Here is a 24,126-nt window from a genome sequence, read left to right on the forward strand (position 1 = left end):
TGACCCTTTGGTACACAAGTTTTTCCCTTGGTTCTCTCGTTGGTGACGTGAGAGCAGAAGCAGCTTGAGGCTCTGTAAAGTTGTTTTCTTACAAATTGCTCTGAGCTGCTGATGCCAGTTTTTAGTGCTAAGGCAGAAGGAAAAGCCTGAGTGCTCCTTTGGCTGCAGAAAGCATTAGTAACCCGAGAGCCTGAGTCAAAATAATGTTTGGTTTTTGTTAAATGGATGAAGTTGCAGAAAAATGAATGCATTTTGGGCACACAAGTTTTTAATCACTTACAGCAGCTGATTTTCAAATTTGTAATATTATAGATAGAAGCTGAGCCTCTCTTCTGGAATTACATTGCCCTTCATTACCTCCTGCTGTAAAATTAGCTTGGAAAAATAGTGCAGCAGCAGGAAAAATCTTACAATTCTTATTGTCTCTGCTTTATCATCATGAGGTTTTTTTGTTTTTTCTTGTTTAACAGACTAATGCAGATTGAGACATCACTGCCAAGTTAAACTGCTCTCCCAATTTAAACCAGGCACATTATTATCTACCTTTTTACAGTGGACATGAGGTTTTAACTGGTTAAAAGCAGAAAACTGCTTGATAGCAGCAGCTGGGCCATAAGTAAACATTAAGGAGGATTATTCTCCTGGTTAATTTTAAAGCAGTCCAGAAAAGAAACATACACTCTAAAATCCTCATGAATTGTTCTCGAGTTGGATAGAATTACTCGGGTTGTGTGGGAATTCTTTTCTAATAGGCTTATCCGTTGTATAAAGGAAAGTGTTTCCCTCAGAGCAGACAAAATGAGAGAGTTTGTTTAGTTGTTTAATAAATGTTTAGTTATTTAATTAATTTAATAAATTTAATAAATTTACTTCCTGTTCTGCAAATAGAGATTAGATAGCCTATTAAAAAAACACTCAGAGAGCTGCTTGAAACTCGTGGTGCTGTCATTTGTCCTGTTTTCACCCACATTTAGGGAGTTTTATGAAAGCCTGTGTTCCCATATACTGGCTTGGGTCTGCAAACCAATATCAGCAATCTGGGTACGGGTCTCACAGAGGAAGGAGCGCAAGGTTGTCACATTTGCATATTCTGATGTGAATATACAGAAAACTGGGCAGTAAAGACTTCAGTACCTTGAGGAAAAGAGCCATTTATTTAAAGGAAAAACGGGATTCTGGTTAATACGCGAGTGCACTTCTAACGTGAAGAACAGCTCGCTAAAGCCAATGAATGATTCTGGAAATGGATAAAAACGCTTCAAAATACTTGAGAAGCTTTCACAAGCACATTTGGGCATCTAAATTATGATTTGAGCAGCATTTCTTATGAGAAAGAACTACCACTTGAGCCCTCTCAGCAGCATATTTGGCATTTGACTGAGGGCTGAAGATGGGTTTCAATTGCACTGCGTAAATCCAGGGTAAGAACATGAGTTCAGTCCAGTATGCCTAATTATAACACTGGAGATGAATGCTGTATCTGCCCTGTTTCATATTTAGGATTTTTCAGAGGAATATTTATTCCTGGCTGGAATATTCGTTTGAATGCTGGTGTTGAGTATCAGCTGGAGTGTTAAATGTTACTCTGAGTGTCAAATGTTAGTTTGAGTGTCTGTAGTTTGAATTTGGGTTCCTCTAGACCCTGTAGGTGAAACCAGCATTTCTCAGGCTGTTGAAACACTGCAGGGTTGTTTTTCCCCTGCCATGAATCATGTGAATTCAAGTAGAACATTGAGACTTTCAACTTGACTGTGTTTGCGTTTAAGCCTTTCTCTTGAAATGAGATCGAGATATTAAATTTAAATCACCTCTGTGCTCCCTTCTCAGATTGAATGCTTGCCTGAACTGGGAATAACAGAACCTGAAAATCAGCTGTTCCTCTGTGAACTTCTGAAATGAGTAATGCTCGTCTTAAATACACCAGTGTTTTCTCAGCACCTGTCCTGTTCAAATATCCTCAGCGCAAGTCCATTTGCCTTTATTGATACTGGGTTTTGACAGCTAGGAAACAAAAATTTAGGAACTTTGACCTCAGTTGATAAATTGATTTTTTTTTTGTTTTGTTTTGTTTGAAATTTTAATATTTAAACAGTCCTGAATACCTGCATGGCTGTTGATGTATGTGGTGTTATATTTTTCAAATGTCACTCTTGTGTAACCACACAGTTCTGGGTGATTTTACCTCATTTCTTGATGTGTTTCTTAAGACTGCAGTGTAACATTGGTGTAAGTAGCAGTTAATAGACAATTTGTCTGTCATTCCCACAGAAAAGGTGCTTTCTCAGATGGGAGTTGTCTAGGGTAAGTTTTATTTCCGGTGCCTCAGAAATGGAATTTATTTCCTTGAGCTTACACAAATAAACATTTTCAACAGCTGTTACCCCAAAACCACGGAGCTCATTTCTCCTGTCATTCGCACCAGCAAAATCAGGATTAATTCTCCTGTGGCAGATGACCCTGTAATGCAAAATACACAGGAAGAATCATAAATTTGATACATCAGAAGCACATTTTTGGAGAAGGGCAGAGGAAAAGGTAGGATTAAAGCTTTTAGCAGTGAGAAGTTGGAGCATGTGCTGCTGCTTGGGACCTGTTGTCTCTGAGAGGAACCCCTGTCACACGCTTAGGCCAGCCACAGTCACTGCACTGGTTCTGCTCCTTCCCCTGCCCTCTCAGCTGGCAGGAGGCTGTCAGCAGGGCAGCTGTCAAGGGCTTTAAAGAGAGAAACAAAATATTAATGGAAAGAAAGTAAAGATTTTGGATAAATAAATAAATTTTATATATATATATATATATATATATTTTCCCCCCCTGACAGTGGCGGGGGGAAAAGTGTATTTAAGAGCTGAAGCACAAAATGCTCACCTGACTCTTTATCTTATTGTTATTCTGGCTCCATTCTGATGCAGTTCCTTCCTGTTCCATATTAGTTTATAAAGCTGTGTTCGCTGACCCCCAATAACTAACAAATCCCTCTGTGCAGCTAGATGAATAAATTCCAGTTTGTGGGAGTGCAAATGTATGCTGATGGCTGTTCAGTGAATACATTACACATTAACCATGAAAGAGTTGTGGGTTAGTAGAATAAAAGGGTATAGGATTGATGTATTTCTGTATTGCATTACTCATTATTTCTGGTAGCAATGGTATATACAATTTTTCGTGTAGACTATGACATGCTCTTTGGCCAGGAAATCATGCCTTGTTCATGCCAGTGAAAGAAAAGCTTTGGTGATCAGTTGTCACATTTAGAAGATACTGTTTTATTAATTTCAATACATGGGGTGGCACTACAGAGATACTTCTACACACAGTGTCTTGAACATTTCTGGAATGCCATTGTGCTGATGGAGAAGTGAGCTGAGGATCTCCAGCTTTGTCTCAGGGGCTAAATTGAGTGGAGAGGCTTCATCATTTTGTGTGAGGCTTGATGGGAGTCGTGTCTGTTTATAGAAATCTTGAGTGAGACAATGAATAGCACTTTTAGTGTGGAAGTGCTGAATTCTTTGTGTCTAGCTGCACTTGAATCCCCTTTATCTCTTGCTCTCACACACATAACTTAAAGAATTCATATTTAAAATTTGCCAACCTTTTCTAATGTATTCAGGGTTTCTGTTGCTGTTTCTCCCCATAAGGACAGGGAGTGGCTTTCAGATAAATAGAATTGAGTTGACTGCAATCCACTTTAAACAGCATGAAGAGTGAGCAGAACTTTTATCATTATTTTTGCGTTGTTTGGGGAGACTGAGCTATTACAGACATCTGAGTGAGGACAGCAATAACAACACATTAAACACCTCAGAGGCTCCAGCATGTCACGTGTTCTGATGGCACAAAGTTCTCTGGGAGAAAGAAAAATCCTTCAAAGATATGTTTTATTTTTTATTTTTTCTTTGCTCCTCCAAGTGCATAAAGGTATTGTAAGAACCTGGGTAACTGTGGCAATTTAATTTAAAAGATTAATTTTTTAGACTCAACCAATAATCCTTTGGGTCATAATCCAAGCACAGAAATGCACATGCAAGAAAAGACAGTATGAAGGGATGTCAGAACTTCTTTTAGCTTAAAATGTCGCCTCCACTGGTGGTATCTTCTTGGTATATCCCATTTTAAGGGTTTTTGGTTTGGTTATGTTATTTTTGGTGGGGTGTTTTTTTATTCATTTGTTTGGCTTTTTGTTTCTTGGTTTTTTTTGGATTTTTTGTCCTAAAGTTCTGTGAATTTTCTCTAAGCAAAAATGGTCTAAGGGATACAAAAATTCTTGCTGTACAGCAGGTAAATGTGATTTTTCCTTGTTGTGTTTGCTCACAAATTTGAACAGACCAGACCTATTTTAGCTCACACTGAGTCTGCAAAGGAGAAATGTGCTGAGGGGGTTTATTGGTTTTGGTTTTTTGGTGGTTTTTTTTTTTATTTTCCTGTTGCTGTCACTACTCAGTCTCTTAATATCCATTTGAATGGGCCCTGAGCACAGGCTGGTGCACACTCCTTGCAGGCAGTGCAGTAAATCTGACCTCCTCACACACTGCTGCTGTTTGTTTTCCCTAATTAAATGTTGCATGTACAGAAATCCATGCAACTGCTATCAATGCAGGCTCTAAGTGAAACAAACACCTGCCAGCAGCGGTTCAGGCACAGCTGATCCTGCTTGCAGGCAGTAGCATCATCTCTCAGGTGTCCTTTAGGCTCTGATTTCCACAATTTGTGGTGGTGTTGTATTAATTTCAGTGCAGAGACATGGATGTTCTGTGGTATCTGCTCTCCTGGAAAAATTAAATCAGATTTAGCCACCGTGTTTCCAATATTGAAATAAACCTGATTTGCCTGCTCCAAAAGAAGGACAGAGGGTTATCCCCCACCTGCTTCACAGATGGGCAGTCTGTGGGTTAATAAAATATAAATACAGGTAGCATCCATCACCATACGTGGAGATATTATTGACTGAAATTATCAGGTCTCAAAGCAGCATGAGAGAGGACTTAATAATGCTCCATTTTACTGTATATGTCCTTGCATTTTCTTTTTTTTTTTCCCTTCAGTTTTTTCCTGTTTCAGGTTGACATCTCAGAAATCATTTAATCTAAAAACAGTTCTTGGAAATCTGAATGGTGACCTGTAGCGTGATGAAGGAAAACTTCCCAATAACACTGGGGGAAAAACCTACTCTCATCACTCATTCACCTGTGGCTAATTTTAAAGGTGATTTACTAAAAGGTTCTTACAGAAACCTGAAACCCAAGTGCTGGAGCTGTTCTTGGCCCCGTGCAGGGTTTCAGACGTCCAGGGTGATGTTAAAAGTTAATTTCAGCACATCCCAATGGCCAGGAGGCCTTGTGGAGGCAAATTGAAACAACTTCCAGCTCCAAGCCTGTCCTCATGTACCCACACTCTGCTTCCCAGTCAGAAGTTCTTCAGATGTGCAGTTCTTGCTGTGGTTTTGTAGGAAGAAGGAGTTTCTTCTCGCAGACGAGCAGCTCTGTAAACAGCAGACAGGGTGAATCATGGCTTCTTAGAGATTTGTAGCTTGTGGTCAAGTGTCAGATCCAAGTGAAGCTTTGCCCACAGATTTTAAGAAATTTCTCAGCTACTCAGATTCCCCAGTGTGGGCCATGAGGTAAACTCTTTCCTCAGTGAGGCATTAGGAGGATAATAAGGTTTGTGCCCTCAAAACAGTTGCCTGTTTTCACTGAAATTTAATTTTCATTAAATTTTAATTTTTCATTGAATTTAATTTTCACTGAGGCTTCTCTGTTCCTTTGAATTAAATTAATCGAAAGCTTAAAAAAATTAGTAAGGTGTACTCTTTGCAGCTTCATCGTGGACCTACTGGCCCTTGACTTTCAAATGCCAATTTGCAAAAAAGCCCAGAGTCGTACTGCTATTGCCATTAAAACTAACAGCAGAGACAATTGACTTACTGTTCTCATCTCTGCATGCCAGGAGGAGTATAAATCAAAGCACAGTGAATGAAAGGTATCTGCAGCTCTGTTTAGAATGGTGATGTCAGTATTGATTTCTTAAATATATGTTTGTTTCCAATTTTTGTTTAATGCTGAAAGTCACATGGAGAGCTTTTGGTTTAAAATCTCATTATTAAAAACCAGTTGTGTGTGAGCTGCATTCATATGACAAGGTGGTGGTTTTTTGGTTTTTGGGTTGTTTTTTTTTTTTTTTTTTTTGCAGAGCCACAACACAAAAAAACCACAAAATCATCACTGTAATACACAATAACTTATCTGGGTTTGTTTTAAATGGTTTTGGGTGTTTATCGGCTAATGATGATCCCTTGCAAAGGTAATCAGCTTTCATACACATAACTGCAAACATGTAACAACTAGGACAAAAATCCAAGACTGGCTCAGACAGTTTTTAGTCAAATAAACATGATTGAGTTCACAACTGAGATGAAAATTTCCACATTTGCTATAACAAAACTAAAATTCTATGCAAAAACTCCTAAGAGTGTGGTTTTAAATTAAGAGAAATTATAATTTGAGAATATATGTCCCAGCACATTAAATAATTAATACTGTGTTTTGTTGGGTTTTTTTTTAATATATTCCCCAATTCAAATGAGGAGAGAGACCTTAATATAAAAGCAGTTTTTCTCACCCCGTTGTCATATCTTTAAGAACACATCGAGGTTTCTCAATGCCATCTTTTTGGCCAGCATCTTTTTAATAGATATGAGAGAGACCATGTGTAATATAGAAGAGGTAATTTAGGGCGAAACTCTGCCTAGGATTATGTTTATGGTTGAAAAAGGAGGACGAGTGCTCAGGTCTGTGTCTACCTTACTGGTATAAATGCAGCTGCTGGTAAACAACTATATTTAAGAAATCTCTTTTTCTGGTCATACAAAAAGGATGGGCATTGACAGGACAAAAAATCAGGAATAATGGACTGATGAGTTTTTTATAATACAAAACTTGGAAAATACCTCATATCAACTTACAGCTTTTCTGCAAAATACTCTGGATATTTATTTTTTTAGCATCAGACACTCCTATTGTAAGGATAATAAGCATAAATATCACTTTTCCAAGAGAAAAGGCGATTTATTAGCAGAAAAAAGGCTGCTAGCAGACAAGTTAAATGATGTTTTGAGCCCTCTCTCCACGCCAGGGTTAAAGCTGACAGGAAGAATGGGAAAGGGAACATCCAGTTCTGTTGCCTTGTCTACGCATTCTGGTTCTGGGCAGATGACTTAGTTTTGCTTTCCTGTTGAGCCATTACTAAATGATTGTAAAAAATATTTCATAAACTATTCATGCACAAAAATTCAGTTAATGTAAAATCAGTCTTTCTCTGAATTGGATTTTGCGAGCCTTTAAAATATCACTCCAAATTAAATTTCCTCACTCACCCCTAGTAAGGAAATCAACCCTCTGATTGTTTCTGTGGCTCTCCCCTGGACCCACTCCAGCAGGTCCACATCTTCTCTGTGCTGAGCTCTGCAGGTGAGGTCTCACCTGAGCGGGGCAGAGGGGCTCCCTCAGCTTGTGAAGCTGTGCTTGCTGTCCTGAATCACCTCCCTGTTTTCCATGTCCCTTGGCAGAGCTTCTAGGAGGTTCTGTTCCAGGATTTCCCAGGCACAGAGGTGAACCTCCCAGGATCGTCTTTTCAACCCTTTTTAGAGATGAGAGCAGTGTTTCCCTTTTTCCAGCCACCTGGGACTTCCCGTGACTGCCATGGCTTTGTGAATATCGTGGAGAGTGGCTTGGCAGCTGCATCAGCCAATTCCCTCAGGAGTCTGGGGTGCATCTGATGCCTTAAGTTTCAGTTTTCATGTTTTTCAGATTCTGTGCTGCCCAGCGGTGCAGTTCTGAGCCTCACATTCAGTGTCACTCAGCTCTTTGCACAGAGTAGGAGACAAAACAAATCCTTGTCCTGCTGGAGACCAAGGAACACTTTCAGGCCCAAAAGCACAAACAATGGTGGACTGAAGAGAGAAAACAAGAAGGATGGGATTTCATCATCTGAAGCTGTAATTGGACAATTAAACCCCAATATGCAAATGGACCAAAACTTATAAAAGTGTGAGACCTCGTAACTGTTTGTCCATTTTGTGACCATTTTGGGTCCACCTTGGGTGTAGCCCTGGCCAGGCTCTTGTCCTTCCCAAGGTGTGTCCTTAAAGGACTTTCAATAATTATCTTCTTTATTCTCTATCTCTGTCCAGTCTCTGTTCCAGGTCAACCTTCCCAAGGCATCACATCTCATTGTATCCCATAGACTTGTGCATGTTCAGGTTCCTCAGGTGGTCTCAAACCTCATTTCTCTGTCAGCAGGAGGCACTTTGCTCCCCCAGTCCCTCCTCTGAGAAGAGGTTGCTATTGAACACTGAGGCAAAAAAAAAAAAAAAAAAAAAAATTGTTGGGTAACTCAGTTTCTTCTCATGTGCTGTTACCAGTTTGCCAGTCTTGCTTGTCAGGGGGGATGCACTTTTCTGTGACCTCCCTTTTCTGGCTGATGTACCTCTACAAGCCCTTCTTATTATTTGCATCCCCTGCCAAGTTCAGCTCCATCCACTTTGGGCAGCTAAATAAAGCTGGTTCTATCCAACTTGCAAGTTATGTTTCTTTAGGGATCAGTGATTATAATTTGTGCTTTGTTTATACCCTGGGGTGTCTGATATCACACTGTTAATGCCTTCAGAGCTTCTGTTAATGTCTTGAACTTTTCTGAGTTCCAACAGAGTCCCCTCTTTTTTCTTCAACAGCTGTCAAAATACAGCTTGCAGATAATATAACCAACGTTTAATTCTCACAGCCTAGCCAGGCGCGCATCCGTGTCCCAGGGTCACTGAGCAGTTTGCCAAAATTGTGGACTGTTATTAGATAGATGGATCGCTTTGGTAACTACTTGCTATTAATATCTATTAATTACAGCACTGCCAGGGGTTTGTTGTCAAAATTGCTTTATGGGATCGACTCACACACATTGCAGTGTTGTAAATCTTGTTTCCATAGGACACCAAGTGCCCTCTTGCTCCTTGGATATTTCAGGATACACTGCTCATAATTCATGATGAGTTTTAGTAGCAGTAGCTTTGGTTGCAAATTGACCAGAAAGCATTAATACACAAAACTTCCTGAGTTTTGTTGATGTACCAAAGTAAGAAATTCTTTTGGCCATTTTGCACATTTTGGAACGTAACAGTTACTGTTGGGTAAAGGTTCAGTTGTCTGTGACAATGTGTCTGACATTTCAGAGGCGGTGCTGTAGTTTTTGTTGTGTTCCTCTGCATCCTTTGTTCACTGGTGTTTCACTGTGAATAGACCAGTAATGGAGGAATAGTGTCTGAAACCCATTACCTATCATCAATTTAAACAGAAAAGTAACCCAATCCAGCTAACAGAGGTGGAAAAGCACTGAGAAGGATCTCTGACCTCTACAGAAGGGATTCTTGTAGTTGAGCATGTTACCATTGCTCTCTGTGAAAGGAAGAAAAAGTGTGTACCAATGTGCTGTAAAATGCAGTTTTACCAGTAAAGTCAGTAAATGAAATCAATCACTTCCAGCTAGACTTGCAGCAATCATGTGAGTGACATGGTTTAGAACAGGATATCTACTCCATGATCCACCTGAATAGATGAACAACAGGGAACAGATCCCTTGCATCTTTACAAGGTGCTTTCTTGTAGGAGAAAGAGTCACTGCATTCTATCTGTGCAGATATTGTTCAAGGCCAGTTAAAATTAAAGTACAAATCTGGTCTTAACTAAGTCCTGCTCTTCTTCTTGGCTTACTCCAGCTGTTTGCTGTTTATTTTTTTAGCAGTGGGTGCACATGTATGGAGAGAAAACTCAGAAATTACATCAAGGGAGTGAGCAAATCATTGAAGGGAGGACGCTGAGTGTTCATTCCTCTTCCCAACTCTGGAAGAGTGAACCTCAGGAGGGAAATCCTTTCCTGCTGCCCTCACCTCTGGGCTCCCCACTGCTTCTGTCATTTAGATCCCTTCCACCTGAATGGCTCACAAACACACCCCTAAGAAAACAAGGCAGGATCCTCCATAATTCCTAAGGGAGTTTCCAGTCACAGCACAAAGCATTTCCCCTGGTTTCGGCTCTGGGGATTAACATCCACACCCACTTTTTAAAAGTGCTTGAATTTCAAGCTATTTAGAGATCCAGTGGAACAGAGTACTCCTGACAGATGTGGATTTTTAATTGTGAGATTGGATCTTCAGGTAGGAACTCGGGCAGTTGCTGTCAGGCCCTTTGATTCCAGCTGAGAATAGTTCCAGCAGTTGATAGTTCTAGGCAGTGCTCCACTGCAAGTGTCCAACAGCATTGCTTGAATAATTTTACAAATGAAAGTAAAGTAAAACTGAAACCCTGAAAAAAAATGAAAATGAAAAAGAAAAAAAATGAAACTGAAGTAATTTATAATTTATTTTTCTCAGGTTTAAATTGGAAAAATGATCTGAGAAATCATCTGCTTTTTTCTTTAATCAGTTTGCTTTCTCCTGTTTTTCATAGAGAATTCTGTGGATGATCTTGCTGAGAAATCACAATGACCTGGAAAGGTGCTCTAAAATCAGGGATTGTCCCACTCTTCCAGAAAGTCTTTAGACACAGTAGGGAGTTTGCAATCAGGCATATTTATCACAGTTGAGGCCTATCAGTGTGGAGTAAAAACTTGAGCTGTGTCAGGAAGACAAGAGTTTTGTGATCAAATTCCATGTATAAAGAGAAAGCAAAGAAGAGACAGTATTTACTTCTACTAAATAGTTTTATTTATATCTGAAATCATTATTGTCTGATATTAAAAGGATCAAAAATAATATGATACCTTTTTCTTCTATTCTTCACTGGCAGCTCTATAATTGAACATGAGCCAATGTTGGCTTCTTTTCAGTTATGAAAATAGTGAAGTAGAAGGACTTTTCAAGGTACTTCATTTTTGATCTCCCTTTTATTCCATCCTGTGGGCCATAATTGTGGCATGCACCATAATGGTCCTGGAAAATGAAGGAGATTCAGAATGATTTAACAACACTTCATTGAAATAGTCTAAAATTAGGATATTTTCATTTAGAGTTGAGCTTTCTGTACACGTGAGGCTCCCAACACTCTTACGTTTCCTTCAGAAATCTCAGACAAAGACCCTCTGAATTCATTGAAGGCTGAGGTACTTGGAGCATTACCAAAAGCAGGAATCTTTAAAGCTCTTTCAACTAAATCTGATACAGAGGAAGTCTCGAGGGAGTTGGAGTGAAAAAGCCTCATTCCCTGTAGTAAGTATGAGAGAAAATGCTGTTGACCTTTTGAGAGTGAAAAGAGGTTTTCATAGGTTCAGTGGGCAGCATATAAGACATGAAATAAAACATTCAGCTGTTGTGCTTGAAGTGCTCTGTAGCTTTCTAACATCCTGCTGGTCCCGGTCTCCTTAGATACATATGGTAAATGTCTGAGCAGTTCATGTTAAATATGTTCAGGGTCTGGTGTTAGAAATTTTCAAAGCAAACGCCAAACTCGGCAAATCAGTGCATTGTTAATTTATAAAAGAAATGCCTTTTTTTATGGCTTTGCATGCAGTTAGATAATTTAACAGATGTGAAACATATGTACAGGTGAACTTAAAAATCCATCTCTTATGTAGAGAAGTGACTGGTTAATATAAATGGGGGAAAATTTGCCGTATTATGCAGTATGAGGTTCCCTCCCTGCCATATGGAATAGGCTGTGAGGGAGAGGCCACAGTCTAATATTTCCATGGCAGTACAAGCTGGCACTGCAGTGCATGATGAGGAGCAGGAATCTGCTGCAATGTGTACTCTCAGTGACATTTTGATTTTTTTGGCACTTGTTTGTGTATGTGCAAAAACATCCTGTCTGGTGATAAATAGAGTTTTGCTCATAATAGAATGCTTGAGTGAGTACAGCGAGGATAAATAAGTTGAAGATCTTGGGTAACTTGGCTTAAACTCTGGTCTCCTCTAGAAAAAAAATCTCTTATTTGTGGCTCCATGAATATCACTGGGCTGCCTACAGCGGTACCAACATTAATATATGTCAGAATTTTGAAAGATTCCGAGATTGAAACAATATCTGGATAAATTACTAAGTGAGTGGATAAATAATTATAAATAGTTGAGACGCCACAGCTCAGCAAGTTACGTCTCATCAGCTGAACATGATAATTGATTATTTGCTTGGCTTTAGTCCCCTGTGAGTGCTGCAGAAGTCTCTGACTTAAACCAACTTCAACTCAAGCTGAATCACTCAAAAAGTTTCAGCTTCTCAGATGTGTGGTGTAGACATATAAGTTTACCCAGCGTCTTGGGTTTGTGTAAATTACTCTGCATTTTCCAAAATAAAAAATAATTTCTTGCAATTTTTTTTTCTTCCTATTACTTCCACCAGTTAATTGCAGTGAAAGCATAAATTACATAAATAGAAAGATGTGAATAAAACTATTTGAGAAGAAATCACATATTTACAAAAAATATGGAAAACTAAGAAACTAAGAAATAGATTTCATTCTCTAGCTTTGAAAGGTTAAATGGTTGGGGAAGCTGAACAAAGCCTTTTCAGTATCATTTCTTCTAAGCAATTTATGGTGAGAAAAGAAAGAATAAAAGGAGAATGTTAAAAATTAGAATATTCTGCAGCTTTTTCATTGCTAGTGCTCTTTTGTGGTAGCTCATACTGCTCCTTTTTTTTAACATTTTTCCTCAAAGCAATAGATTTTTTTTCTTTTGGACCTTTTCACTTAGGTTTAATTCCAAATGGCCATGTTAAATCTTTGAATTTAATTTTGAACCAGAAGTCAATGGATTTTGGTAGTCAGAAGAGCGCAATACATCTTGATAGTCATAGTTACCTTTAATAAGACAAAGGGCTCAAGTCAAAAATGGAAATAGTCTCATTTAAAACCACAATGAAAGGTAACTACACCAGATTTTAATCAGTATAAAAATAATGTAAATTGATATGAAAGATCCTTGATTACTTTTATAGTTTGGAGTGCAATTTAGTGGCAGAAATAAAGTTTTCCTGTCCTAAGGTCATTACAAAGAGTAATAAAAATTTGCATTAGAAACAAAGTCATTCCCCACGCCAATCTGTTATCCAGCAGGAAACTGCGGCTGAAATACAAAACCAAACCAAACCAAACCAAACCAAACCAAAAAAAACCAAAAAAAAAAAACAAACAAAAAAACCCAAACAAACAAACAAACAAACAAAAAAAAACACACCAAAAAAACCCCAACCAAACAAAAAAAAATTTGTAGGAACTGATCCTGTATGTATTTTTAAAAATTGAAACTAATGGAACTCCTTGCATGATTAAAGACAGATACTGCAAGATGCAGAAATACATCTTGGGCTTTCAGTGCCACGGATTGAAATTAATATGGAGGAGCTGGTTCCTGCTTTTTCACATCCCCAGTGCTAGGATTGGTTCAGTGAATTTGGTGATTACTGAAAAAATACAGCATCACTGGAGGTGGATGTTTATCTTCTTGCTCATTACCTCTCCATGCTCCACAAGGACAGGTTTAATGTGTTCAGCAGTTGTTTTGATGGCCCAAGAGCAGCTTAGCAGACCTGAAATTCTGAACAATAATGCTCATCTACACAGCAGTTTCACTGTTGTTAAGTTCTCCACGTATATTTGAGAATGATTCACTGTTCATTGATTTTTGTATTTAAAATGTGTTCTTTGATATAAATACTCTTCAGACAGTTCACATTGATCTCAGTACAATCTTAAATTCTCTTTAGGCACTCAGTGAGTTCAGTGTGCTCAAGGAACTTAGTAAACAGCAAAAAAAAGAAAAAAAAAGAAAAAGAAATTAACTACCTGGTTGCTTCCATAGCCTTTCAGGAAACTTCCCCTTCAATGCTTTGATGGAGACAGAGCATTTGAAGTGCAAAGGTAAAGGCTTCAAATCAAAGTTTTGGTAAATTGGCAGCTGCACTAATACGCAGCCTTTTTATTTTCCTTTCCAAGCTCTCTGCTCCATCCAGCACAGGAGTGGCACATCAAGGAGATTCTCACCCTCAAAAGTGTCTGTGTTCTTCACAAAGCATGTTCTGTTAAACATACTCGTGCAAAAGAACTTATAATGAACCATCTTTTATTTCACTAATACCTTTTCCAACAAGCACAATGCTGATTGTTGAAATCTAGAGGATGAGCCAACCAGGCACCTGGAACAACCCCCTCCCTTTTTTTATCCATTGTCCAAGAAGATCAGTTTGGCACTGAATCCCAGTATCTCAGCTAAGTGGGCTGCAATTGTGTCTTAATTTTTTTTATTCATAGTTCTAGGTAGGAAAAATATCTGAAGTTGCTGAATTTATAATAAACTAAGGAGGGGGAATTACTTTGTGGTTTCTATCAAGTAAGAGAATGCGCGTGGACCTTGCTGTGCCAAGAATATTAACTGATGGTGACTTGACTGTGTATTTGATAACACAGTCAATCAAAGTAATTAAAAAGTGAGGTATCTGGTGATGGAGTGCACCTAAAGCTTGTGTTGTTTCACAAATCCATGCTTGTGCACTGAAACACAGGCTTGAGAAAGTAAAGGCTATTTCTTGCCATTTTTTAAAAATTAAGTTTTGGGTATAGTCATAGGTTTGTAGTGCTGGATTCAATTTTATCCAGATTGCATCTGCCATTGTGGAATTTGCTTATCTCTGTGTTTATTTGACATAATCAGATCTTGCCGTGGTGCAGGCTGGCACACTCCCTGCTGGATTGTGGAATAGTTTTGCTACCTGACTACTGATGATACAGGGATAGATTTATGCAAGGCTTGAAATATACCACTAACTATTAAACTTAGGATTATACATGATGTGTATCATCATGCCTTTTAAACAGATAACTGTAATGCTCTTTGATATATATTTAATGCAGCAATAGTTACATTTGTACTCTTGTGTTGATAGTAACACCCAAAACAATGTGCTGAACTCAATATTACAAAAAAAAAGGGGGAAAAGAGATTTATCAGGTTGTGTCTGCCTCCTTCTCAAAAAAACAGGGCACTTTACAACATCCAAATATTATCTCATCAGATTCTATTTAAAGAGTAATTAACAGACACTGAGAAGAAATAAGCTTTATTTTTGCTGATTATATCTGCATTGCTCCCTTCCAGAGGAACTCAAAGACCTGCTTTATAGTTTGATGGCCATTTCACAACATCCAGCCCCCTTCAGTCATGTATTTTTGTCTGATAAAAAAGTAAACGCTACATCTGAAGCCTTGGGACAAATTCTCATCCTTTTAATCACAAATTGTAAGGGCAGTCTGAAAAGCCACTTAGTTCCAATACAGGAAGGTGACTCTTGCTAAACTTAATGTCATTTACTAGTTTTTAAAGTCAGTAATTTCCACTCATGTTAATGAATTCCAAATATTATCCTGCTTAGCTGTTGCTTCTGGTGAAGATGAAAGTGTTTTGTTTGATCTGTGCAAAGAAGTGACTACAGAAAACGGTAAATTAATTGGAAGACGTCAGCACAGGAGAATGTTTTTGACATGAGGGCTGTAAGGCTGTTAACAAACAGACCAACTTATTTGTCTCATCATGAAATGAAAATGAAAATCACAACATTATGATAAAATCTTGACTAGAAAATGCCTGCAAGACTCTTTGAAGCCTTGGGTTCTTTTCTTGCCTGGGCTTTGGCACTCTGATTTATGCAAACCACGCTGCACAGAACTGGAAGTGAAATAGGTTCTATGCAGAACAGATGGATCAGGGCTAAGGCAGGGATGTGCACTGCAGAGGAGAACAGATTAATACCACAAGGGGAGACTGGAGGAAAATTGGAAAGATGGGGGCATTTGAACTAATTCATGAATCATTTCCAACTGATAGCTGTGCCTTCAGGCACAGTGAATAATATCAAGGAAGCATATTTAAAATTTTATAAGTTTGTTTTAATGAGGATTAGAATAAAGAGCCGTAATCTTGGATGATTAAAAAATATCCTAAAATGTTCCTTAATGATTTAAATATCACAGTGTGCACTTGGACATGAATTGCTGTTTGGAAAACCCAGGACAAATTCATGGAGTTGGCGCAAAGCTTTTGGGAATGGGTTATTGGAAGAGCTGTCTGAGTGGGGAGAACATGCTCCTTCACTGGAATCCAAGCCACAGGGCTACAGCTCTGCTGTGTCTGGAGATGTGGTTTGATTTCTAGATCTCATTCGGATGTCTCTCCAAGTCTTTATCTTATCCAAATAGCCTTCAGTCTTAGAGGTTCAGACTTCCCAAAGCTGTGCCAGGGCAAGTAAATGTGGTTTTAAAGATCTTTGAATGAGATCTTCAGACCTATATTACAGAACAAGGTTTCAACAGAGTTATTTCACATCTCTAAGTTACTTTACTGCTACTAATGGATATTTTACTGCAGGGCAGATAAACACATACCTGAAAATGAAAATTATTTTTAATAAATTAAAATTAAAATTATTTTTCCCCTGAAATTATTATTATTATCCACCTGAAAATAAGATTATTTTAACATGCACAAAACCATCAGAAACAATGAAGATATTTGAGAGATATGTAACTGTCCAGTATCAGTGAATGTATCAGTTTTGATTATGGGTTCAAAAGTATGATTCTATGTGTTAGGACATAAAAAATCCTTCCTTTTGCCAAGCTCAGAGTGTATGGATGAGCCTGATTACCTACAATAATAATGAATATAGTTCATAAGAGGAAAAAGAAACTGAGAAAAGGAAATGTACAGATAAATGTCTGGATGTTCTGCATTCCCTGAATGACTTATCAGTAGATAATTTTCAAGATATAGAGGAGGATGTGAATCACTTGACAGTGAAGGAGGACTCTTGAGAAAAATCCAAAGATGATGGGTAGTTCAGTTTGCTGGTAAGGAAATAATCTACATGGGTTTCTGTTCACCAGCACAGAAGATGTATTATTTCTCTTGTAAAAAAATTCATTTCAGGCAAAGCTTGATAAGAACAGAGAAAGGAATAAAATGGCTCACCTGCCTAGAACTTGATTCTCATCCTGATGATTTCATGCCTTCATTGCAGGTTGCAAATCTGGCCTGTTCAATCTCCAATAATGAAGAAGGTGTGAAGTTAGTCCGTATGGCAGCCACACAGATTGATAGTCTGTGTCCACAGGTGAGTGAAGAGTCATGCTAAAAAGTACTTGAGAAGTCTTTTAGCTCTTAAAAGCATTAGAAGAAGAGCATAGCCTTGTCTTTGTCATGAGATTGTTGCCCAGTTTCCATGAACTGTGAAAAATGCATCTTGAGACCCTTTATATCAAATGGGTTGTAGTAGTGTATTTTTGACACAGTCCACAATCTATTTGCTCTTTCCCTTAAAAAAAAAAAAAAAAAATTATAGAAAAAAAAAAAAAAATCCACTCATGCTCTAACAAGTGGGTTTGACTAACAGGTAATTAATGCTGCACTCACGCTGGCTGCCAGACCCCAGAGCAAAGTAGCCCAGGACAACATGGACGTGTTTAAGGACCAGTGGGAGAAACAGGTGCGAGTTCTCACCGAGGCTGTTGATGACATCACTTCAGTGGATGATTTCCTCTCTGTTTCAGGTACTGGGGTCAAGAGACTTTTCTAAAAATATACTCCAAAATTAAAGTATTGGGTCAGAGGGGATAAAAGCTATAATTACTAAAACATCATTAATCCATTAGTCTGTCTGTATTGGAATGCTGATCTTCTGCACTCAGTAGGGCCAATTAATTTGTTAATTAATCCCTGGTAGCAATGGCTGGCTCTTCACCTCCCAGAAAATAGCACCTATTTGTGCTTCTATTCCTAGGGAAGCTTTGTCTTAACTCAGGCACAAAGCAGGATTTTGTCCACCTTCTAAAAAATGTGTTCCAGACCTGTTACAGGCTGAGAGTATTTGTAGAAATTGTTGGAATCCTCGTGCAGTTGGGGGCAAGAGGAGGACAGGTGAACTTTACAGAGTCACAGGATGGTTTGGGTTGGGAGGGTAAAGAAGGGATGGAGAACAGAAAAACACTGACCCTGGGTCTCAGTCTTTTCTCCATCCTCCTGGTAAAGTGCTACAGCTTGTGGCAGAGTGTGTTGTTACAATTTGATCATACCCAGTGAATGCTGTAGTTGTAAAGTGGTGTCTTGGGTTAATTTCTGCTGCAGAAAACTCATTTTCCTATTTCACTTAGAAGGGTGAATTTCATTGCTGTGAGTAAGGACACAGAGTGTGCCAAGAGGCCTTTGCTTACTCAAATGTCTTGGAAGAGCCAAATTTCATGAGACCGTCTGGCCAAAATGTTATGTTTTGTTCTACATTATTTTCCTTGATATTTCCTAAATTTTCCCAAAGAAGTGAATGAGAAAAAAAAATATTGAAAGAAGAAATATTTATCCTTTAAAAAAAAAATCCGTAATTTTCTTCTTTTTTGCCCTCTTTATCTTGTTTGGTTTTATCCTGCTACTCTTATTAACAGGGAAATGGTTTAGTTTAGTTAATTACACTCCTCTGCAAGTGTTTCCTGCAAGCCATGGCAAGAAAATGAAAATGATCTCTCTGAATAGAAGGGTACTTCAGAATTTGTGAGCACATTGATTTTTATTTGAGATTTGAAGCTGACAAACACTTTCTGGCAGAACTGCTTCTAAGAGAAAGGGATGACCAGGCTGTAAACTGCAGAACCAGTCGATGTGCCAGAGCTGGAAATCTGTTTGAGGATTTTGCTTACTCCAAGTGCTTGCACACATAAACCAGCAGTAATTTGAATGGATGATGGGGTTTTTCATTTTTTCATTTCCTTTTCTCAAATTCCTTCAAACAGAGTTTTGACTTAGATCCGAACTTTCCAAGGCAGCTGAGAAGTATTATTTCTGTAAAGTTTAGATTCTTTTTTCCTAATTCTTTGCACAGACATCTCTGTTAAACATGAGGAAAAAGAAAGCCTGTAGCTCTTGCTGTAAAGCTTGGAAGCCTCAGCTTACACAAAATACTTTTATTTTTGGATGTTAAACCAGTGAAGCATTCAATATGCCACTATCTGGTTAAATGTACCTCCTGAAATGACACCTCCTCCTCTTCATATTGGCTGTCACATTTGATGGTATGTTTTAATAATATGGTGGCTACCAGAAGAAAGCTGGCCATAATTTTAAGAAGTTATTTCATATTCCAAATGCACTGTCCAAATTCATATATTGCTTCTTGTTGGGCAAGATTTGTCTGTACCATTGTAAAAGCAGTTTGGTGATGGTGAAAGGGAAACAGTGAGGAAAAAATTTAATTAAGCACTGCTTTTCATTCTGAGTAAGGAGTGTTTTAAACAAAGAATTTTGCCTTGCAAGTTACTCAGATTCACAGCTCAGGGGACTTTCAGTTTTCATCCAAAGTTGTACTGTAAAATTTGACATCATGTAAAACATTTCTGAAACCATCAAATGATCCAACCTTAGAATTTTTAACTGTGAAGATTAGTGAGTCATTCATTTTAGTGGCAAAAGATAATTAACAAAAAACAGTCGGTGGACTAATTAATTCTGTTTTACTACTACTACAAAGAACAGCCTTTCATTTTTGATTTAGAGGTGTCCCTAGCAGAAAATCAAGTTGCTGTTTGGAGTCACTGAGTTTCTCAGACTGAGTTTGGTCAAATATGAAATTCAGTCGCGATCTTGCTAAAATTATTTTTGACTCTACTGACTGCAGAGAAATAAAGTCAAAGTCTTCTGCATGCTTTCACATAATCTGTATGTGAGAATGGTCATAATTCCCACATAATTTGTGTGTAAGAATGCTACATAAATTCTGATACTGCAGCACGTGAGAGCAGAGGGCCTAATTCAGAGCCAGAAAAATAAGAATGCTTCTCCCAAGAATACAATAAAGGTGCTTGATACCAGCTCCTCTGAGCAGAGTCACTGTTGTCATCTCTTGCTTCAGATCATGCCAAGTCACAAATAATTATAAGTGTGTGTTATTAGAAATTCGCAGCTTATTCTCTGGCATAGATGGAGTGAGGGAGATGAACTGCTCATGCCCAGGTTTTGTGCTATCTACAAAGGCCATTTACTGTTGTGTTTTCAATGTGATTTATTTTCTTTTCTGACTTACTTAGGCAAAAATGAGCCAAATGTAATAAACATTTATGGGAGAGCGTAAATTCACCTTCAGAAAATTGCCCAACTGTTTATTAGAGAATCTACAAAATATTTGACTGCTTTCCCTTTTACATTCATTTTAATTACAATTTCATTATGATAAAATTCAGTGTGATGTTTTAAATTAAGGTGACTGGTTTTCAAGGAATTACAGGTTGGGAGCAGAGTAGAGGTAAGATAATGTATCCCAGTCCCTACTAAAGATAAATATCACACAGATTTCTATATTATGTGACAATATCACAGAAGGGCTTCTGTTTTGCAGCCTGGATAAAGGTAGGTACCAATTTTTTTAACATACTGACATTTGCCCAAATCAGTAAGCTTTGCTGTGAGGAAGAGTGAAATTGAACGAGCTTTATTTGTTACCTGAATTCCAGAAAACCACATCCTGGAAGATGTGAACAAGTGTGTGATTGCTCTGCAAGAGGGGGACGTGGACACACTGGACAGAACCGCGGGTGCCATCCGGGGCCGTGCGGCCAGAGTCATCCACATCATCAACGCAGAGATGGAAAACTACGAGACCGGGGTTTACACGGAGAAGGTGCTGGAAGCTACCAAGCTGCTCTCTGAAACTGGTGAGTTTGCTGTAATGCTGAAGGAATTATTGAAATGCTCTTATTTGGTCGTTTAAAACTCTCAGTTGATTCCCTGAGGTCTGTAAATCAGAGGGAAATCTGTTCTTGAAAACAAGATACAAACAAATTCATGGCCGTGAGTGTGTTTTTTATTCTCTGCTCAGTGCTGTTGCAGAAGTCATACTGACAGGAGCCATATAAGAGAGGAGATTCAGTAACACATCAAGACTAGGCCGCTACATCAAAGTTTCTATGATTTGAATAAATAATACACAGCCTTTTCTTCTGAGTTGATTGATTTTGGATTATGCACCTCCAGAAAATCACTGCACACATTACTCTTTAGTCTCTGCAGGTGGATGTACTTGTGGACGACTGAAGTGTTGCTAAACAAAACAACTTTTCATTGAAAGATACATATCAGCAGCTGAAAATGCACCACTTGATTGAAAAAATATAGAAGTCTGATAAATTGTATGAAACATGTAGATTATATAAAAGTAGAAAAGTCTGCTAGAGTGATAGACTGGGAAAATTTTCTTTTATTTTTTCAGTCTGGTTTTGCCTTTCCAGAGCAGGGATTGGATTCATCTCAGTGTGGGTGATTAGGTCTGTGCTGGTCATTTTAAAGCCCTTTGTATCAGTGCTCTCAATGACTCAGTGCAGGCAGTGCTAGCAAGTGCTCTCATCTGAAAGCAGTGGGTTTGGGTGGTTTTGTGTGAATCACACTCCAAATTTCATTGACTTCACAGTCTGGGTTTCCACGCACTGATCGGATGCCCTGGTAGGATAGAGGTGCACGAATTGTGGTTGTCTGGAAGTGTCTGAGCTGATCCTCCCCTCCCTGATTGCACTTGTTCATCTGAGGTTTAAACCCATCAAGATTATTTTAGAAGGAACGAATGAAAATTGCACCAGTTCAGGACACATCAGATGTGACTCTCGGACTGAAGCCCAGGAATTGCCCTGTGGGATGGAAAAGCAAAACTGTTCTAGCTCTGCAGTCTCTGTGTTTGCTTTAAGAACAGGAATCAACAAAATAAGCTAAAAAAAACCCTGATTTTGGGACGATTTAATATTACTCGTGGTATTCTAGCCCCTAGGTTAATGTCAGCCTACTTTTACTACCCAAAAAGAGATCAGTGGAATAAGTACTGTAAATTTACCTTATTTTTAAAAGTTTATGAGCTGGTTTTATGAATTCACAGAAAGAAGATCATCTGTTCAGTTTGACATGGTAAAATATTTTGTTGCACTCTTCTGTTAAAATCACGTTTTGGTCAAGGAGGGGCTATGAAGAAATCTTCCTACCATTAAAATTTCTTTATTATTCAAAACAAAATGTAGGTTCGAGGTTTTTATTGAGCTAAAATTTGTGACCCAACATTCTATAATTTTTTTTATTAACATTTTTTTCAACGGGCAGGTATAAAGTGCCATTATATAGATCAATAATATGCACAGAAAATATTTATATTCCATATTTAATCCATTTTCTGAAATAATTTGAATTATAACTTAGTGCTATAAACTCTTGACTGAGTGCATCTTGAAAACATCAATGTGTTAATGTTGGGATCCAATAGTTAAGAACAAGTCCCTGTTCCTCCAACTCCAAGTTTTTACTTACGTTTTTATTTTATAAAGTGTAAACAAATTTGTGAATATTAAAAAAATAAAATATTATGTTTAAAATATTAAGAACTTTATATCATGCACAAATTGTGTAGCACTAGTTGAGGGGACAGAATGGGCCCAAATTCAATGAAGCTGATGAAGCTGAAACAATTTCTGCCAGTTGTGAATGTGGATCATTAATATTAGAGCACAATTTCTATCTACAGCTTTTCAGGCCATTTACAAAGGCATTGATTATAATTTCTGTGTGATTAAAAAAAGCAGAATTAACTGACTCATTTCATCGCCTTAGAATAAAGTGGCTAAAATGGAATTTAGATCCCCCCACGCCGTTCTGGAATCACCATCCTTGGAAGTGTTCAAAGAGGCTGTGGATGTGGCCCTTGGGGAGAGGGCATAGTGGTGAACACAGCAGTGCTGGAGGAATGGTTGGACTTGATGGTCTGGGAGGTATTTTCCAACCTCTGTGATTCCATGATCTGGGTACCTATGAATCCATACATTTATTTCAATATTCTTTCAGTTCCTCACCTCAAGTTCCTGCCCAGATTTTATTGAACACTCAAGAATGGTGGCAGTGATTGATTTGGATCCAGCTTCTATCCACAGCTGTGCACATCAAAATCTCAAAGGAAGCACAGTCATGAACATCTCACTGTTTTCATCTTTATTCCTTCCTTTTTGTGTGTGTGTGTTTTTATGTTTTTTTTTTGTTTTGGTTTGGTTTTTTTTTTTTTTTTTTTTTTTTTTTTTTTTTTTTTTTTTTTTTTTTAATTGACCTTAATTTAGTTTTAAATGAAGTGCTTTTGAAAGCTGGAAAAAATAGTTAAATTATAATGGAAAGAAAATAAGCACATTACCTTTCTCTTATAATTATTATTTACTTTTAACTGTCAGCTCAGAAAAGGAAAGCCTCAGTCAAGCCTCTTGTTCCAGAGATTTCACTGTGTTCTTGTGAGTATTGGGTGGGATCCACAGTGGAGAAATATGGATACAGTGTTTTGGAAAGATAGGCACCTTGCTAATGTTTTTTAATTTTTAAGGGGGAGAAAATTAATCCCTCATGAAAATGATGTTGACAGTTTCCGAGAAGTGGAAACTGCAAGCAATGCTTCAATAACCAGTCTCACCTCCAAATTTTATTTGTTCTTTGTTTTAATTTACAGCCATTGGAATGTATGGGGTGGGGTTTTTAGTGTTTCATTTGCCTATGCTTGCCTCACAAACTGCATTTAAAGCCAAGTACTGGGTAGAAGCTGGGTTCTTATCTCTGGCAGCAGTTTTGGGGTGTGACAGACTTGTTAATGTCCTTTCAAAATAGAGTACTTTCATTTTCCTTTAAAAACCATAACAAAAACTTAGTTCTCCCTTGCTGATTTTCTTATAAATCCAGGAGGAAACCTATAAAGCCAGAGAGTCGATGGGGCTCACTGGGAGCAAACACCAAACTCATAAATTTTAGTGGATGTTACCTGTGCAGGAGTAAACCAGAGCCTCAGAATTCATTTTTTTTTGTGGTTTGGTAGGTTTAAAGGTACTTTTTGGTTTTCTTTGTGTTTTTTTCTTTGGGTTTTTGGTTGGTTGGTTGGTTTTTGTTTTATTTGGTTTTGCGTTTGTTTTTTGGAGGTTGATTTTTTTTGTTTTGGTTTTGATGTGTTTGTTTGTTTGTTGTTTATAATGTTATATTGTTATTCAGATTAGTAGAAAGCTGTGAAATCATCCTGTTACGAATTGTCCATGGCAGGGGCGGGGAGGAAAAGGAGAGAAGAG

At 38.0% G+C, this 24,126-nt stretch overlaps 1 protein-coding gene across 6 annotated transcripts in view; it reads left to right on the forward strand.

Annotated features, from left to right (window-relative positions):
• CTNNA2 (catenin alpha 2) overlaps positions 1–24,126 on the forward strand; it is a 462,766-nt gene that overhangs the window by 383,095 nt on the left and 55,545 nt on the right. For all 6 annotated transcript variants that reach the window (XM_040064114.2, XM_040064113.2, XM_040064118.2 and 3 more), the window contains 3 exons: positions 17,046–17,138; positions 17,418–17,574; positions 20,518–20,718. In XM_040064114.2, coding sequence (XP_039920048.1) covers positions 17,046–17,138; positions 17,418–17,574; positions 20,518–20,718 — 451 coding nt within the window. The remainder of the gene's footprint in view (positions 1–17,045; positions 17,139–17,417; positions 17,575–20,517; positions 20,719–24,126) is intronic.

This window comes from Hirundo rustica, chromosome 5, assembly GCF_015227805.2.
Source record: "Hirundo rustica isolate bHirRus1 chromosome 5, bHirRus1.pri.v3, whole genome shotgun sequence".
NCBI classification, from domain to species: domain Eukaryota; kingdom Metazoa; phylum Chordata; class Aves; order Passeriformes; family Hirundinidae; genus Hirundo; species Hirundo rustica.